The 20,211-nt window shown below is 38.8% G+C and overlaps 1 protein-coding gene across 5 annotated transcripts in view; it reads right to left on the bottom strand.

Annotated features, from left to right (window-relative positions):
• Positions 1-8,139: 8,139 nt before the first annotated feature.
• The window catches only part of TMTC1 (transmembrane O-mannosyltransferase targeting cadherins 1), a 282,903-nt gene continuing 270,831 nt past the window's right edge, over positions 8,140-20,211 (bottom strand). For all 5 annotated transcript variants that reach the window (XM_008954264.5, XM_008954265.6, XM_008954263.4 and 2 more), the window contains 5 exons: positions 19,624-19,768; positions 18,546-18,683; positions 16,673-16,795; positions 14,177-14,254; positions 8,140-9,149 (listed from right to left, as the gene is read on the bottom strand). In XM_008954264.5, coding sequence (XP_008952512.2) covers positions 9,009-9,149; positions 14,177-14,254; positions 16,673-16,795; positions 18,546-18,683; positions 19,624-19,768 — 625 coding nt within the window. In that variant the 3' untranslated portion in view covers positions 8,140-9,008. The remainder of the gene's footprint in view (positions 9,150-14,176; positions 14,255-16,672; positions 16,796-18,545; positions 18,684-19,623; positions 19,769-20,211) is intronic.

The raw sequence follows: 20,211 nt of genomic DNA, 5'->3' as shown, positions 1-20,211 counted from the left end.
CGCTCTCTGGTCACCCCTGGTGTCACAGCACCCCGCCACCCAGCCTTAGAGACTGGCACGAGGTGGCCCAAGGGGCGACAGTGGTGCTCATACGTGTGCAGAGGTTCCTGCTAGCAGATCCACAGCAAGCCAATCAGTGGCCTGGAACGCTTAGCCCTGCGACTGGGCTTCCCAGACTGGGGAGTGCGGTCCAAGCTCAGGGGCAATGAAGCTGGTCCCCCACACGAAACACAGGCAGGACTTCTGAAAGGCGGAGGGTCATGAAGCTTAGTACAATACTGACCCTTCTAAGAAGCTTGTTGCCCTTGACCCTCTAGACTTTTCAAAGAGTGAATAGGAAAGATCAGGCTTGAGCTGACATCATTTTCTGGGTGGCAGTACTGTCCTCCATTTCAGCAGAATGGCCCAAAAGCTGTAGGATCCATCATATAAGATGATTAAAATTAATCTATTGGTGAGATATCACTTTTTTTCCCACGAATATTATTTTGTAATAAGTTAGGCTGAAGTTAGAAGACAAAGCCAGAATTTGTAATTGTCTTATATTTTGTCAGAAAATTAGGGCAAGGCTAAGTGGACATTCCATATATATCAAATAACCTGGCCACCAGTCCTTCAGCGCCAGTTGGAGGATTTTACGTTCAAGTGCTCTATTTTACTTTCATGTAAAATAGAAATAAAAGCTTCTTGAGGTAGGAGGGTACATAAACTAAGGGGGGCAGGTGGGAGATGAGCAGGTAGATGGGAAAACAGAAGGCAGTCAAGGTGGAGAGAATACAGGCACAGGTACAAGCAGGTGACAATCTACTGGGGACAGTGACCTCTGTGACTGCAGGAGAGAGCAGAGGGTAAATGGACACCATTTGAAGAAAAGACTAAAAAAAGTGAATGATGCCTGTTGCTGTGGCATCTTCAAAAGGTGTCCATTTACCCTCTGTGGCTAGTGGCTACCATGTTGAACAGCACAAATACAGAACATTCTGTCATCACCAAAAGTTTTATGGGACTGTGCTGTTCTTGAGAGTAGCACTATTTTCTTTTGAGTATTTATTTCAAGGAAAGACACCTCGGATGACAGTTTGAGTAGATGACTCCTTGGTTTCATGCCTGGGTGTCTAGGGGATAGGGGGTGTCCAGCATGCTCTTAAGGTAAGCAGCTCTTCTGTGAAAATAAAACATTGAACCTCCAGGCTTCAGTACTGTCCAGGGGATGTCCAGATGTGTGGCTACCTGAACAGTGGCCCTCACCACTTTCCTCCCTGTAGTCATCACACAGGGGTGACCATTTGAACCACCATGCCAGCTCCAGGGCCACACCGTTCTCCAATAAAAGCTCAGAGCCCCCACATGGACCCAAAGCCCTCTTTCTTTTTAGCAAGAGGTAAGATGAAACCCACCAAAAAGCCTTTACTAAACAAAAGGGGAAGAACTAGAAGGTGAACATGTGCTGTTCAAGAACGGTCAGGCCAGCAATATTCAAGCTGCTGGTCAAACCATGGCCAGCCCTTTCGTGAGGCTCACAGGTGCTGTCCCCTTTCACTCTTCTGCCCATGGCACACAGCTTTGCAGCATATTCTGTGGTTTCTTTGTTTCAAACCTGGGAATCTCCATGCGGTGGGGCACCGTCTCATTTCCTGTTACAGAACAACTCCCTTTGTTTCCAGAGTTCAAAACCCACAGCTTCAACTGAGACCCTATTCTTATATACAAAGGTTTAGTCCCTTACAGGCCTCACATAATAATGCCTTTCCATTAAGTGGAAAAACAGCCATTCAATAAGAATTACACACCATTAATAGCCAGGCCATAGGCCAGGCGCAGTGGCTCACGCCTGTAATCCCAGCACTTTGGGAGGGTGAGGCAGGCGGATCACCTGAGGTCAAGAGTTCGAGACCAGCCTGGCGGCCAACATGGTGAAACCCCATCTCTACTAGAAATAAAAAAAATAGCCGGGTGTGGTGGCACATGCCTGTAATCCCAGCTACTTGGGAGGCTGAGGCATGAGAATCGCTTCAACTAGAAGGCGGAGGTTGCAGTGAGCCAATATTGTACCACTGCACTCCAGCCTGGGTGACAGAGTGAGACTCCATCTCAAAAAAAAAAAAAAAAAAAAAAAAAAAAAGCCAGGCCGCCAGGCCATTAGTTTTAGACTCAAATTTTCTAAAAAAGTAATGGTTTCAATATAAATTGAGTTTGTAGTTATATTAAAACATCCAAATGGAAGAATCCTCTTTTTATGTTTAAAATAACTTCAGAAAAGCAAAGGATACCAAGGAGAGGAGTGGACTGGACTACCCCCAGAAAGTGGTGACTTGTGATGTACAGCAAATCTGTCTTTAATTTGGACATCTTCACTAGTATAGGACAACTGTGATCTGCTATTCGAAAAGCTTGGCTGTGAAGGGCAGACGGAGATGTGATAGCAGCTACAGATAAAATGAAATAGAGGATTTTTTTTTTCAAATTGTTTTGGTGTTGATTGCCTGTGTATGTGCTTTAAGATAGAGTAGAACTGACAAATTGACAAGAGCCAGCAAAAGGAAGAAGTTAAAAGATGAAGGAGAAGTTAAGGCATGGAATGAAGTTCCATAAGAGGCAAAATGCAGAACCTAGGGTCCTCTTCTTCCATTATGATAACAGGAGAAAAGAAAGGATAGAATTAGGTGCAGGTAAATGTATAGATGAAGTGCAGGGCATTGGGGGATAGCTGCTTTCTACCTTTTATTTACTCTGTGAAGAGAGAGGTGACAGCATCTAAGCATGATAGGGGAGCGGATCTGGAGTGGGTGAGTACTGAATTGGCACTGTGCGGAGGAAGGGAAAGAGAGCGGACAGGAAGCACACAGAACAATGCAATGAAATGAGTAAATGAATGAATGAAGGAAGGAAGATGGTCCTTTTTAAAACATTGTTAAAACAGACACTCCTGGTGACATGGACATCAGTACATACTAACCATGAAGTACTTGAGAGATTGAAACCAGACATACTTATTTTAATCATATTTTATATAAAATAGACATTTACATAAATTTAATTTTGGAAAGACCTAGGCAAAGTATACATCATTAGACTCAGTGGGAGAAATACTTTATGGAAGATAAATTCTAACGGGCACAGCCAAAGTAACAAAAATGTACATTTACATACAACTGATCCAAACAGGAAGTAAAAGCATTATGAAAAAAGAACATGATGCAAATCATTTCCCCCTGACAAAAGGAGGGATCTGCGTGAATTACAGCAAATCAAATGATTTCCACATTATAAAAGCAAGCCATGGCTTCTACAGATATTTTAATTCCTTGGGAGGAAGTTTCACCTCATCTTTTTTCCCCAGTAAAGTAACAATCACTGTAGGAATTTTTAAGTGCACAGGCTGCAAAATAAGAGTAACTACCTCTGCCATGTTCAAGCACTTGGGCAATTCAGTCACTTTTAGGGTTGTATCATTTAAAAAAGGGGCAACATTTATGAATTATCTTATCAGATGCATGGTGTTTTTCAATCCAGATTCAAGAGTAACTATTAGAGTTACTCACTGAGCTTAATGGAAACATCAAACCGACGAGTCCTTTCATGGGTGGTAAACATGACTGGGAGACACTGGCTAACTTGCCCCAGGTAAGGTGGCTCTTCAGTGACAGAGCTAGAACTAGAACTAGAACTCAGATGTCTTGATTCTTGGGGTAGTGTACCCCTCCTATGGACCAGCAAGATAAATAACCCCCAAAGGACATCACACATACTGAAAACTACCAAATTTGTTACATATATATATACACAACGTGTACTACTGAGAATGCAAAGAAACTACTGGATTTTTAGAAATAGACATGTCTCTCCAGGTGGGAGTCAATGGTGATCTATGCTTACAAACCAATAATGACCATATATTATGGTGGATGCTGATTTTATGAGTTACAGGCCCTAAAGATTTTAATTGAAAAGATCAATTAAAATCAATATTTTAATATCAGCCAATTGATTGTTATAAAGATCTTATCAATTCTGTTGTGCCACTTTGATTGATATTAAACCATACTTTTGATTGCAGTTATTTTCTGTTCTCTTTAAGTTACATGGCTACAAATAAAATATTGAGGGAAATAATATTTTTTGGAAGAACTGTTCAACATATTTTCCTTTTGCATCAAAAACTTCAAGAATAATCATAAAATCTTATAATATTTCTCTATATTATTTTTTGGCACCCTAAGCTTTTATCTTATTCAACTGCAACCTCAATGCAAGATTTGACAGGTACTTAATTCTTTTTAAATGTCAAAAGATACCATTTAAATAGCTAAGTTAACCTATATTTGGGAGATACCAACATGTAATCAAATCAAAGTAAACATAATTTGGAAACAAGGAACAAAAATTTTAAAAAAAATCACCTCTCACTATATTTGTTTTGAATGTCATTCCTAATATCCTCTAGATTTATTATTTTAAGAAGGTGAATCCACCACAAATCAAAGCAAAAGTTTTTTTTTTTTTCAAAAACAGATTCTAACAAGTACAAAGAAATAATTAACAAAAGCTCCTGTGTGCCCAAAATAAAGACAGAGATGTAGGCATAAACTCTATACCATGGACACCTTCTATGAGTCACGAAAATATCAGTCATATATATACTGGCACTTAGTCTGGTACATGCAAATTTCAAGGCAATTCCTCTCCATCTGAGAACGAGGAATTGTGTCATTTTAAGGCCAAATTGTAGTCCAATTGCCACAAGTGCAAAACCACCCCACATAACCACCTATTTGTAATCATGGAATGATAGCCTCAACCAACCAATTGTGCCATAAATCATTGTTAAGACTTCTTTGGCTCATTTTAGTATAGATTTAAAAGTAAAAATTGCAAAAAGATGATAAACATCTATTATTTTGTAAAAGTTACAAGCTCCCATTCCAGGTGTCAGCCCTGTAGCGGTTCTCCAGCCTAGCTGCACGTTAGAAGCATCACCAGGACAGCCAGGATGATTCAACCGAAGATTCCGAAAGGTCCTCAGGTGATTCCAAAGTGCAGCCCGTGTTGAGAGCCACTACGTGTGAGGGAACAGATGTCAACTATCAGCTGAATGTAGCTCTTCAATCTGAGAACCTGGAATGTTTTACAGTGACAACAGAAAACCCACATTTGCTCTGTTTCGCCTCAAAGTACAGTTATTGTGGGTCAGTTTTGATAGGACAGTTTGGATTTTCTCATTTAGTCTGACTGAAAGGCCGTTGTGCAGAGGCATTCGCACAACTGCTGCAAAACCCTGCATCAAACTAGGTACCACCTATTACAAATTTCAGAATCTTATGCTAAGGGTTGTGAAGTAGTGTAGAAGGTTGGAATTAAAGTGCGACAATTCTCTTTGTTTTGTGATAGGCTTCAAATTAAACAACCCAAAAGGATATATCTCAGGATTCTCTATAATACAATTTCTTTTCCTCCAAGGCATTTGCATCTTTGGTTTAGTTCACCTATGTTGTATCACTGAAACATGTTTTATAAATACTGTTAACAGATTGAAAGCATCTGAATCATTTAAAAAATCCTGAATGAATAATTCATAAGATTAAAATAAGCTGCTAAAGCCATTCTTGTGGCTTCTACACCAAAGGATACATAAAGAAATGGACACTTATCAGGGATTTTGAAGGCAAGGAGAACTGATTCTAGGCACAAAAAAAAAGGAGAGGTTAGATGGACTGGAAAAAGAGGGGTGATATATACATGAGGAACTCTAAATGTAGCTGGAAAAAAATAGCAAATCTGTTCAGAGTAACACAATCATAAAACGAAACTCTGATCATTGGTTCAAATGTTCAGCCAGGCCAAAGCAACTCCTGTTTTATCCTCAGCCACTTTCCTTCCTACCCAGGACCTGTTTGGGAACCCAGTGCAAAATGAAAGTGTGGACCTCTTGCTCAAAAATTATTAAGAATTATTAAGAATTTCAGCTGGACATGGTGGCTTATGCCTTTAATCCCAGCACTTTGGGAGGCCGAGGTGGGCAGATCGCTTGAGCCCAGGAGTTTGAGACCAGCCTGGGCAACATGGTGAAACCCTGTCTCTACAAAAAATACAAAAATTAGTTGGACATGCTGGCACATGCCTGTAGTCTCGGCTACTTGGGAGGCTGAGGTGGGAGGATCCCTTCAGCCAGGGAGGTCGAGGCTACAGTGAGCCATGTTTGTGCCACTGAACTCCATCCTGGGTGACAAAGTGAGACAAAGTGGAACTGTGTCTCAAAAAAAATAAATAAGAAAAAAATCAAACAGACATTCAACTGAGCTCGGGGTGCTTCTGTATGCAGGGCCCTGTGGAACTGCAAAAATTGCACATCCATGAGGCCAGCTGTGCCCCTCCATTTCAAGAAGGTGCTATCAATTCACACAGCAAGTATACTTCCATTAAGGGCAAACTAGATGCACCTCTATGATGAACCAGGGCACTCCATTTTTATTATAAAGGTAAGTTCCATGTATTATTTCATGTTACAAGGACCAAATGAAAATAGTTACAAAATACACTTAATATCGTTGAAAAATAGTATGTGATCTATTTTCTTATAGGCACTGTTTTTACTGTGAAACTATTGCATTGGCCACATCTCAGTGAAGGTATTCACTTGGGATAAAAGTATCTGATCCAACAAATAATTACTTTTTTAAAAAACAGTGCTTACTTTTAGTGTTCAAAAGATGCCAGTGTGTGTAGACAGAGTGACGGTGAGAGAAAAAGAGAGGGAAGAAAAGGGAAAAGGGGTAGGGAAGGATGGGGGAGATAGGAAAGCACCTACAGGAGGCAGAGAGTTTCCTGAAGGTCATGTGATCCTTTACCCTCAGAAACTTTTAGGCTGAAATCACCATTTCTGTTATTCCAATAAATGTACTCTCCTACCTTTATTAGCACTTCAAGTAAGGCGTAATAACTGTTCAAAATTTGGGGCTCAGTCTTTTCCATTAAATTTTTAAGCATGAGTTTTCACTACAGATTATTCTGAAAAGTTGTAATAAAGTCCTAGACATTCACTTTTTTCAATTTGAGGGTGTGGTTGTTATTTTACAATAAACACTGGAGTATGTTTCTTGACACTAGGACTATGATTTTGGGGGAAGAATAGCTCTTAATTAAGGTTGTGGATACATTTATGTTATATAACATGAAAAAACTATTAGAAACAAATGGTCGTAGTGGTAATATATACATTCTTGGATTACTGTTGCACACAAAGAGATGCATGCTAATTCAAATTCTGTAATCATTTTCATTTAAAATACTCCCTTCGCCATGCCTTCCGAAGAAGTTTTTCTTGTTTATTTAGACTTACCTTGAAAAAACAAATAATAACACTGGGGTAGTGCTTCCTGATACTGGGTTGAAAGAAGCAGAAGGCTATTTTCACCCTGCCCTGGCCTGAGCATGTGAATTATGTGAGCCTTTAGGCTACTATGTCTGTGTGCTACCTGGCTCAGCACTATAAACAGTACTGCCTGGAGTGTTTTGGTTTTGTTTTTAATGATGAAGACCAAATTAGAATCAGGTGTTCCAATTTCTTCACTTCCAAAATATACTACTGCCAAAAACTGAAGGCTGATTCCTCACATGTCTTTAGCAAGTGAATAATCAACACAAAGTTTGGGAGGGACTGTTACAACTTAACTATTTTACAATTTAGATTTACATTTTAAAAGATCAGTTTTGAAAGCTGATATTACAACCACTTTGTACAGAGAAAAAAGAAGAGTGCGTATGTATATATTAAATATTTTATAAGTTATGAAATAAATAACACTAAAAATAAATGTCAAATTGTGAGTTCAACTTTGCCTTTCCTATTTCTTAAATATAAATATATATTTAAAATTTGAATTTAGATCTTTACCCTAGATTTTTAGAGCATTCTCCATAATATTCTCAAAACAAAGAATTCTGGGTATTAATCGTTGATGTTCTAAGCCCAGAATTCTCATTAAGCCTAGGAACACAAATAAATAGAGCTCTTTTTCCATCTAGTTAGAATCTATGAAGATTTCTGTGATACATCATAAAGGTTCCTCAATGGTTAAATATATTTTTCAAAAAAATAATAAATCTCATGATGTCTGAACATTAAGATAATAAAGTAGGACATTTCTCTTAGTTAATATCTTTAATTTTTTATGTAGAATATACTATTTTTTTCTCCACCAAAATAACAATATATTTGCAGGCGGGAACATGTATGATTTTAAATGCACTTTTGAAATCTTAGAGTAGAACCACTACTCTAGTAATACCTGTAATAAAATTAAAATAGTTTTAAACACTTCCATAAAGAATTAGGGGTGCCCAGCTCCTTGATTTCCCCCTAGGGATAAAGATATCCATATACAATTCCAGGAGCTTCCCTATAATTCCTCAAAAAAGCACTAGTAAAACTCTTAGGAGGATATTAGATAAAGCTCACTTAGCAATAGCCCTTTTTCCCCACATATTCTGGAAGGTTCTACAAAAGCTATTAGATACTCATTTCTGGTTCTGGAGAATTAAACAAGCCAATTCTTGGTAGGATTTTCCAAATGGCTTACCACAGAGGATTTATCCTCTTTTGAAATATTTCATCCCATAAAGAATAGAAGCTCTGCCTTCATAGCATTTCAAACTTCTGTATTTCTGGGACAAAAAATGTCTAAACAGAATTAGATCTCCAGGTCTCAAAAGCACAGAGATATATCAAGAGAAATCTGGAGTTAAACCAAACAAAAATCTGTAAAATGTGTAAATGTCATTCTCCTTCCCTCTCAGATCTTCTTGCCCTTGTTTGCTGTTTTCGTCTTCTTCATGGAAAAGCAAGTCCTTCAGCACTGGGCTACCAGCAGATGTCCCAAAATGTGTCACCCTGAACTCGGAATGAGAGAAAATCTCATTAGTTGTGCCCCTGCTGATGTGAAAGCAAGGCTTCCATCACTCCCCTTTCAGAGGCACCACATTATCCTATGAGGTTGGGTCAGACGGTGGTGCTATGTTTGATCCTTTTCTCGAACTTCTTGTAATCGTTTTTCTAGGCGATCCAATTTGGCAAGATTTTCCTTCAGCAGTTTGCTGTCTGGAACCAGCTGTAAGGCTCTCTCATAATAAGCTCTTGCAGACACATATTTTCCCTGGGGGTGGGAAAGAGGGAGCAATTACATTCTGATCCATCACAAAACTCTCTCAGAGAATGAAGAGACTAAGAAACTGACCCTCTGCCCAGTTTTATATTAATGTTCTCATATGGAAACTCTGTCTGTATGTGTAATTTTATCCTTGTCTATTGGTGCTTTTGAAGACTCCATTTGTTTTAAGCACTAGATCAGTTGCAGAATGTGAAAGAGGAGAGTTATACTGTAAGGATAAATGGCAGAAAAACAGATTTTCAATTCTACTAATGCAGGGTGTGAGGTTATCATTTCCTGGTGTCCTCAGGGGGCTAGTACTGTTCCTTGTAAAATGGAACCATGGCACAAAATTCATGTTAGGGGAATGGGGTGGAGGGGATGGGAGAATGAGAGATGAGAAAATGTTTTTAAAACTGCAAGAAGAATGATTAAATAGTTTATGTATCCACTCTCTCTGTTTAGTGATAGCAGTTATTCTAGTCTTCAGCTTAAAATGTAAAAGTAACTTTTGCCTAATAAAGTTTTTTGCAATGAAAAGACTTGATAAGAATGCGAAGTCAAATTTTTTACTACTGCAGGTTTGCAGCAGTATGCACTAGCTATATACTTTTAGTGCAGTATGGTATATGACTCCTGACCTACTAAACACAACTGTCCCCACCCTCTGTTGGCTTCCAACTGTTTTGTTTGATTCTTCAACTAGCAACCATGTGTGCCTGGTCCCAGAAGGGGTCCCTGGCAACTCGGTCACAGCTATTAGCTTTTTTCAGCATTTTTTCTGCTTCTGGATGTATTACCTCCCTTATTCGTTCCACCCTCTTTTAGATCTGTATTCTGCAAAGTCTCAGAGCTAAGATTGTTGGAGTTCCCCCATTAGAAAAAGTATGACTTAGTTCCATCTATTCTTAGTTATAGCTCCCATGTGGATAAACACCAGTGACCCTCTACATTTCCATCACAATTAAAAATTGTATCTCTTAGAGTGAAGACACCATGTAGCAACAAACAACTAATACTTATCCAGTGCTTACCTATCTTCCAAATACCTGTCAAAAGCTTAGACACATAGTGAGCGCTCAATACGATACTAACATTACTGTTATTAATGACTATCCAGGCTCTGTATCAATAGTGTCTATTTCTTACTGTATTTACTGGTCATATTGGTGAAAAGGAAAGTGGAAATGACAGCACAAGAAATTGTACGTTAGATATCCAGGCACTGGCATGTACAACAAAAGGAAGTATTAACAATGACTCTGATAAGAAGTTAAACAGATTGCTGAACAAGTGGGAACTTGCATTTGCTATATTCAATTATTACTTTTTTCAATTCAAGGATATGTCTTCCAAATGTCTTCTGATTTTTATTAGCCTTAGCACTTACATGCAGACAACTATACATTTTTGGGTCTAAGAGTGCTCTCAAAATCTGTTTTAACTGCAGTTGCTTTTGAAACGATTCTTCCAGGAGGCTCCCTGAATGTCAGCCCCAGTGAAGTGCCTTGGGATCTTATTCTCTGATCACCAGGCTTCTCTGTCCTTTCACACAAAACCCAGTTCCTTTTCTCTCCCTCAAATTGCCCTTTTCTTCACTAAACTGGAAGCTGTATTTTTTTTTTTCTCTGTAGCCCAGGCTGGAGTGCAGTGGTGCAATGTCAGTTCACTGTAACCTCTGCCTCCCGGGTTCAAACAATTCTTGTGCCTCAGCCTCCCGAGTAGCTGGGCCTACAGGCGTGCACCACAACATGCCCGGCTAATTTTTGTATTTTTGTAGTAGAGAAAGGGTTTCACCATGTTGGCCAGGCTGTTCTCAAACTCCTGACCTCAGGTGATCTGCCTGCCTCGGAATCCCAAAGGGCTGGGATTACAGGTGTGAGCCACCGTGCCCAGCCTAGAAGCCCTATTTTAAAAAATAATTATATCCTTTAAGTCAGTATCTCCAATTCCCTAGATGCTAGGTAAAAAATCTGAATTATCCAGTTTCCAGAACTGTGTTCACTTGATGGCCACTAGTCACGAGTGGCTTTTCCAATTTAAATTAGTTACAATTAATTAAAAATTCAGTTTCTCAGTTGCACCAGCCATATTTCAAGTGCTCAGTAGCCATGTGTAGCTAGTGGCTACTGCCTCGGACAGGGCAGCTACTGAGTATTTCCATTGTCACAAAAGTTCTGCTGGACAGCACCATTCTAGAAAACGCATATTTACTGTCATGAGGCAGTACTGAAAATCAGACTTTGTGCTATAGCCTGGTTGATGCAACTTTTTGATGATAAAAAATGTATTATAATTTCTTGGTCCACTCATTTCATCTTATATGTAAAACTTCATTAGAAGCATTCTTTTTATAACCAAGTGTCATGAGCAAGAGACAACTATGACATTTGCTCCTCTCTCCCCCATCTCTTTCTGCAACCTCCTTGCAAAGTACCATTCTAACTCTCAACCTTGCTGGAGCTCTCAGGCCTGCCTAAGCTTCCCCCAGGTTCGGGGAAGGAGCGAGGCCTAGGAATGGGTAACAATGCCCAATGCACACATGACCTGGCAATGGAAAAGACACAGAAAGTTCATAATTATCTTTTAGGCTTCATAAGGACAACTCTGCATTCTAACAGTGGCATCAAAATGACCACATCTGAGCCATGTGCCTGTTTATATATTTACATTAGATTGAATCACATAAATTAACTGATATTTGACCACTTTAAAACTGCAAAGGTGGCAATTTTATATTGGTCAGCCTAGTACATGATGTCCACAAAGACAAAAAACAGGATAAACTAATTTTTACTCAGCACTAATTATATTTTAAAATAATGTAGTCAATAGATCCTTCTTTAATCTCTAGACACTTTCCCAAGGGAAGTACTTCCTAATTTAAAGCAATGGGTTCACCTAGTAAAGAGTGCAGTAGACATACTATTTTCTCTATTTCCAGACTTCTTGGACACTTTTGAGTGTATTTGTTGTACTTTTTCTAATTAACAACTATACCCATTATTTTAGCTGCAGATATACTCCATCTGAAAACATATTGAGCACATTGCAGTTGTTTGTCACTTAATGACAAAGATACCTTCTGAGAAAGGCGTCATTAGGTGATTTTCCTTTTGGCAAACATCATAGGATATAGCCACATAAACCTAGATGAAATAGTTTACTACTACACACCTAGACTATATGATATAGCCTATGGATTCGAGACCACAAACCTGTACAGCATATTAGTGTACTGAATACTGTAGGCAATGGTAACGCAGTGGTATTTGTGTATCTAGATGTACTGAAACACAAAAAAGATGTAGTAAAAACACGGTATTATAATCTGATGAGACCATGAGACATCATCATATATATGATCCATCTTGGACCAAAATGATGTCATGTGGCACATGACTGTATTTGAAAATGTAACTATTTAACATATGATTAAAAATATTTAAAATTATCATTTTACTCTTTTAAAGTAAGTTCATTCTATGTTTCCCAGCTAGATACTACTGGACACCCTAGAATATCATTAAGATCAGAGCTTGGGCAATTTGGCTCTGAAAAATATCGTGCTTGAATTCACCACCTACCAGATCAAAGCTGTCAGCTGCAGGGTAATTATCCCATTAACCCCTCCCATTTGTGTAATCATAGGCCATCTTTTTTGTGTGTGTTTCCAAGAGTGATCAGTTTCTACTTAACAGTAAAACCCGTTAGGACTTTGTTCAAATTTTAATCACTACACTGCTATTTTATCAGTGCAGAGACTGAAAATCAGTTAGCTAAGCAAGGGTGGTTCTTTAAAAACATGTTGGATCATGGCATTTCTCTGCTCAAAGTCCTCCAAAAACCCTGACTCATTTGGCATAAAAGCCCAAGTCCCTACAAACTCCTTGAAGGCCTGCATGATCTGACCCTGGCACCCTCTCTGACCCTAGCTTCTCCCATTTCCTTTTCTTTGCTCTCTCCTTGTCACGCTGCCTCCTCACTTTAAACAACAGGCGTGCTCAAACCTTAGGGCCTCTGCACGTGCTTGTGCTCTTTCCCTATTTCGCCACATGGCTCACTCCTTCAGGTCTCTTCTCAAATACTACTTTGTAACTGAGGCCTTTCCTAATCACCTGAATTTAAAACTTTAGCCCTTATTGCCTGGCATTCCAATCTTCTTTCTCTTTTTTCTCCTTAGCACTTATCACCAGCTAATATATTTTATACATATACATATGCACATATGCATGCATTAAACATTCATGTATGTATGTTTGTATTAATATATCAACTCCTCCTCCTCCTTGTATTAATATATCTCCTCCTACTAGCACCATAAGAACAGGAATTTTTGTCTTCTTGGTTCATTACTGTATTCCCAGTGCCTAGCAGGGGATCTGACACATAGGATGTTCGCCATAAATGCTTATAAAATGAATGGATGAATGAATAAATGAATGATGGCGAATCGTTCATTGCATTAGTTACAGATAATAGTCCCCCAAAGGTCATTTTCAATCTTTGGGAAGACTCACCCAAAGGTAGTGTTTTTCCTTTGGAAAAACAAAACAAAGCAAAACAAACAAGTTTGCTTTCCAGTAAAAAATTAGGGAGAAAAGGTATATTATATATAAGAAATAGGAAGTAATATTCTAAGTAACACTTTAATCTTGACAGTGAGTTAAACTGGGAAGAAATTAAGCTCTACTGAGCTACTGAGCTTGAACAACGATTTAGTTCCCATAAACAGATTTCACCTGCTGTGTGATACTTCCGTTAGGTACATATGATTTTCTTCATGGTTAGAAAAATCATAAAATCTAATTTACACAGATTTATTTTTAAAATAGCGTCATGATATTCAGTATCTAGATAATGCAAAATGAACATAAACTCAGCTATTTCACTTTTAAACTGCCATACTTTTGATATTCAAATGATTTCAAAAAGGAAATTAACAATAGTTCCTCAATCCTTTAAGAAAGAAGACAGAGAGAGAAAACACAGGGGGAAAGCCCGGTCCACGTGAGAGTGAATTATTCTCCTACCTTGATGTGTTGGATGCCACCCATGTTCATCCAGGCCTGTGCTTGGTCTGGGTTTAGTTGCACAGCCACTCTATAGCTCTAAATAAATAAGAAATATCCTCAGGTTAGGAAACAAAGCCCCATCTTTAACACTCCAGGATTGCAGAAACCACTTTCTTCACGTGTGAAAATTTAAAGTAGTAATACAATGAAACCAGCCGCTACTAGTTCACAGGAGACCCTGCTTATTTCTATTATTTTTCAAAGTTGATGATTCTAAAGTGGAGGAAACTGAAATGCATAATTTCCCTGCAGAGCTGACCTTTGGACTTAAGAGAGACTGAGGATGCCTGCAGGGAATTCAGGTGATTTCTATTATATCACATCATTTTTAACTGACCTTGACCTGCAAGAAAATTGTACTTTCTGGCCTTTTTTCACTGCAAATGGAATTGGTAAGAAAATTCTTTTTATAATAACAGAATTTTGGAGTAGTCTTCTGAACAGTTTAACCCTAATGCAGTATCCCCTTTTACAATATAACTGACCTAGTCATTCAGCCTATGCTGAAATTCTTAAAGTGGATCACCGCCTCTTTAAGAACATCTACTTTACTAGGGGATAGTTTTATTCATTAGACAGTCTTTTTTCCCCTGCCACATGAAAAGTCTTCAAATGTTTAAAGAGAGTTACTTATCCCTCAAGCACTTTCTTTGGTCTGAATAACATGTATCTTATTAAATGTAGTATCAGTGATGTGTGGTATATTTTTAACATTATGCATGTCTTGTATCAAAGGTGTGCTCACCACTGAGTCTCAAGTGGTCACCTGAAATAAAGCCACAGGTTAAGGGTATTGCCTTTAATTACAAAGCTAAGTATTTGTGCACATATTTTAATGTTCCTTGCTATTTTCATTAGCAAGAATATGACCAAACAGGTCCATCAAATAAAATCTGGTCCATTCTCCTCTACTTCAGTTTTAGGGGAAAGAAAGAAATGTTATGAAACTATACCTTCAAAAAGCTGCTAAAATAAACCAAAAGGGTGTGTCTCTTGGATTAATTTATATCAGTGAAGACGGGAATGTAGTGTAGGAGACCTGGATTCAAACCCTGACACCATCTCTTACCCACTTCTGTGACTTTGAGCAAGATATGACCTTTAAGCCTGAGTTTACAAAACTATAAAATGATGATAATGACCATGCCTTTCTTATAGGATTCTTGTGAAGATTAAGTTACATAATACATATGAATCATGCACAGCGTGCTAATACATTTCAGCTGTTATTATGAATCAATGGCCATATATATATATATACACACACACACACACACATACATATTCACAATTAAGTTATTAATAATGTTCACATTAGTTATAAATAACTTAAGAATGAAGATACTGAAAATGTTGAAAAGGTAGAGAAAACCCTACAAATTCTGAGAAAAATGCTTACAATTTTTCAGAGAAAAATGCCACAATTTCTGTTTTTGTTTAAAGGATTCACATTCAAATGAGCTTTCCCAAATATCTTTCCATGTGTTTTCCAATAATATTTTAAAAGCCACTCACTTATTTCCCAATGCAATTGTATTATTTGAGATTTTACTTTTCCTATATTTAGTATAATTTTATGACTTCAATAATTTGTGGCTTTACTAGATATAAGGAGAAAGTGTGTAACACTGTTACATATTTTTAAAGTACGTAACATTGTAACATTTCTATTTCTACTTATAAATGTCTTCTTGAGTACAACCTGTGAATAAGTTTTATTCCAAAACCATAGATAATGAACACCTTGTAAGATGCAAAACATTGTTTTAGAACGGAGAAGGATGCAGTCCCTCTCTACAAGGAAAGTCCAATCTAACTGGGGAGATAAACTATGCAAGGATTTGTGCGTGCCTGCACACACAGAGACACACACACACATACGGGGGTTAGGGGACGGACCTAATAATACAATGTAATATGTGACACTTTCAAATGACTGGTACCTTCATGAGACAGTCCATGCTTTTTAAGAGTTCAGAAGAAGTAAGGTCACAGCGAATAAGGATGGTTAGGGAGGGCTTCCTAAGGCAGGAGGACAAAGACTGTATCTTGGTGGATGAGTGGAAATCTCATCCTCCAAGTCGAGAGAGGGCATTTCAAGGACATGTGGGAATGTCCAAGGCTTTTCAGGTACTAGTCCAGCTGGAATAGAAGGTCTTGCAGGCAGAGACACAGACAGAGAGAAGCTAGTTTGAGGCCAAAATGTGGAATGCTGTCAACATCAAATTAAATGTGATTATTCAGAAAAATAAATGTGCAACTCTGATTCAGTCAAGGGCCAGATGCTCAATGATAAAAAATAAACAAAACTTCGTCAATTAGTTAAAAAAAACTCACTCACTCCACAAACATGCCAGTGATCTTAGATCTTAGTGTACATGTTTCCTTAAAGATCAAAAGACAATTAATTTTAATCTGTGAATTTGACGATATAATTGTATGAAGAGTTTATACCTCAAAAGCTTTGTCGAGAAGGTTCTGCTCTCTTAATTGGTTTCCTTTTGTGAAAAAAAGTTCAGAAATGACTTTTGGGTCCTTTGGTTTCAGCTGGAGAGCCTTGTCTATAGCATCAAGTGCCTGCAGAGGTTGGAAATTAAGACAGAATAAATGTAGATTAGGTAAAGAAAAACTTATTTAACTGATAAAATTTATACTTTTTGTTCCTATGTGTCAGCAGGTATGGTATGTGACAATCAAAATACAATTCTTGGTTAGGCGTGGTGGCTAATGGCTGTAATCCTAGTACTTTGGGAGGTTGAAGTGGGCAGATTGCCCAGTAGCTCGAGATCAGTCTGGGCAACATGGTGAAACCCTGTCTCTACAAAAAAATACAAAAATTAGCCAGATGTGGTGGTGCACACCTGTAATCCCGGCTACTGTGGGGGGCTGAGGTGGGAGGATCTCTTGAGCCCTGGGAGGTGGACCCTGTAGTGAGCTGAGATCATGCCACTGCACTCCAGCCTGGGCAACAGAGGAAGACCTTGTCTCAAATGTATATACATTCTTCATTATCTTTGATTTTCTCACTGGGAATTAGTGGCCCTGACAAAATAACTTTCTTACACTCCGGTTTTCCCATGTATCGATGAGTGGCAATAAAATATCCTTGATTACTTTACAGGGAGGTGGTGTGATACAGTTGAAAGAAAACAAGATTTGGCATCAGACGTTTTCCCTGACCATGTGTTCATCTGGACCACCCCACCAGCCCCTCTCAGGTCCTAGTGACCATTCTGCCCCCAGCACCCACTGACCCCACTGCAGCCAAAGATCCCTTCAAAGCAAATATCTGATCATGTTCCTCCTCTCCACAAAAACCCAAAGCTTCTCCCACGGTAAGGAACAAAACCCTTGGCCTGGCCCCAAGGAGTCTCCTCCCAGCAGCCTGTGCTTGCGTTCCTACGGTGCTCCCGCTCCCTCACTCCCATTCCTCAGAGAGGCCCCTCACTGCTGCCACAGGGCTTTGCATGTGCGTTTCCCTGCCCAGAATCCTCCTTGCTTCTTCCTCTGCCTAACAACTCTTATTCTTCATCCAGCCCTCACCTCCACATCACTTTACAGGGAGACCTGGCCTCCCAGACTCATCAGGTCCCCTGATTATATGCTCTTTGGGAGAGGTAGCACTTCATGATATTCCTGGGCACAGCTATCACTCTACATTTGTTTTGTGAGTACCTGTTTAATCTCCTTCTCTATGGGTTAGCTCCATGAAGACAAGGGCAGTGACTTTTTTTTTGTTTTTTTCATACCACTTTATTTCTGATGCCTACTACAGTGGCCAGGACATAGTGGGCCTTCAACAATTACTTCATTGAGTCAGTTTATAAATTTACTGATTATGTGACTTTTAAAATGGAGATAAACAATAACAGTTGTGACACTGGGTCACCCTGTGTTTCCTTCTTATATATTGTTCCATGTAATCTTCCTATATATTCCTCTTCTATATTGTTTTATGTAATCCTCATAACAACCCTGTAAAGCATGGTTGTTATGAGGATTACATAAAACAATATATAAGAAAGAAAATACAAAATAATAAAGCATATAAATGTTGGTCTTGATCTTTATAGACTTAGCTGAAAACAAACTAAGACAATACCACATAAAAGCTTTACACCAAGGATAGGCCAAGAAAAATATTATTATAAGGGGACATCTTAGGTGTTAAGGGGATATCTGTGAAAAGTTTCCAAGAGATAGGATATGCTGACTGATAAGATTTAAGATTTCCCAGGCTTCTAAACATGCAAACTGGAGAATCACTTAGGTGCACCCCATGTTTAACCCATGAATCCAAAGAACTCTAAACAATATCCTTCTTTACCTTGTCGTGGTTCTCCTGCTTGCTATAGATGGCTGACAAGAGGCGATAGCATTCAAGGCATCCGGTCTCCTCCGACACAATGTGATTGGTCATCTTTTCAGCTTCTTTTGTCTGACCCATCACGGCCAAAACCTGAGCCTACAAAACCACATGGACCTTGGCTTAGCAGAGACTTCATTACCTTATCAAATAAAGCATCCCTGAATAGAAGCATTCAGAACGCACTCCTGACAAACATGCTCAGCATCAATTTAGTGACTCATAGAGAAGGCTGAATCACCGGTTTTCAGGTTTTGACTTTTTGCTGTTTGTTTCTTTATTTAGTTTTGTGCATGCATTTGTGAGTGAGTGGCAGAAACACTAAATATATCCAATGAAATGGCTTGTGGCTTTTAAAAAAGGTTGACTAAATATGTCAGAAGAGAAAGAATTTCCTCTGATTTCATCAGAACAGTGTGTTTATAGCAAGATAACAAATTTGATTTATTGCACATCTAAGGAAAATCATGAGTGAAGTTCCAAAGACTGAAATAAAAATTTTGTTGGTATGAATGTTAATTTTCCTGAGTCTAATAAACACACTGTGGTTATGTTAGAGAATGTCCTTCTTAGAAACTATTTGCAAAGGTATTTAGAGATAAAGGGGAATGATATATACAACTAATTCCCACATGGTTCAGGAAAAAAATAACACACACTAATAATAGGTATATACAAACATACATATCTAAATATGCACACATATACATGTATGTACATATACATCTACATATGCATACACAATAGAGTGATAAATGAATCAAAATGTTACAAATCATTGGATCTGGATGAAAGGGTATATGTAAATTTTTTACTATTCTTGCAACACTTTCATAAGTTTGAAGTTATTTCAAAACAAAAATGCAGTATTTCTGGTGTCGATGTCTTTAGAGAATGGGTCTAACATTGGCTGTATGAATATTCATACAGTGGATATATTACGGCATTCCAGCTCCAGTTTTGAGGCGTGAGGACTACAGCTCTCTCTATGGCTGCCTGTGCTTAGGTTGCCAGCTTCATTTTCTTTCATCCTACTCACCAGTGCCAAGCGGAGCTCCCTCTGAGAAGGCTGAAGTGCTGCAGCTTCCTGGTAAATCTGCAAAGCCTCTTCATATCGGCCAGTGTTGTAATACAGTGCTCCCAAAGGTGACAATATCTCAGCTTTGTGTGCCACCTGCAGGGCGCTGAGTTTGGAGAAAATCTAAATGACATTTCTCTTCTAATAGGTACATTTCCAAATGTCTAGGCTTAGATTTAGGGAAGACGGTCCATGGTTTGAACTTCTGCTCCAATATGGTCTTTGTTTTTATATCAATAACAAGGTTTTTGGCTTTTTCTTTTTTTTTGAGACAGAGTCTCACTCTGTCACCCAGGCTGGAGTGCAGTGGCACAATCTTGGCTCATGCAACCTCCACCTCCCAGGTTCAAGTGATTCTCCTGCCTCAGCCTCCTGAGTAGCAGGGATTACAGGTGCCCGCCATCATGCCCGGCTAATTTTTGTACTTTTAGTAGAGACGAGGTTTCACCATGTTGGCCAAGTTGGTCTTGAACATCTGACCTCAGGTGATTCGACCATCTTGGCCTCCCAAAGTGCTGGGATTACAGGCATGAGCCACCGTGCCTGGCC

Source organism: Pan paniscus, chromosome 10 (genome assembly GCF_029289425.2).
Source record: "Pan paniscus chromosome 10, NHGRI_mPanPan1-v2.0_pri, whole genome shotgun sequence".
Taxonomy (NCBI): Eukaryota; Metazoa; Chordata; class Mammalia; order Primates; family Hominidae; genus Pan; species Pan paniscus.
The sequence above is the reverse complement of the archived record's forward strand: the minus strand, read 5'-3'. Positions and strand labels throughout refer to the sequence as shown.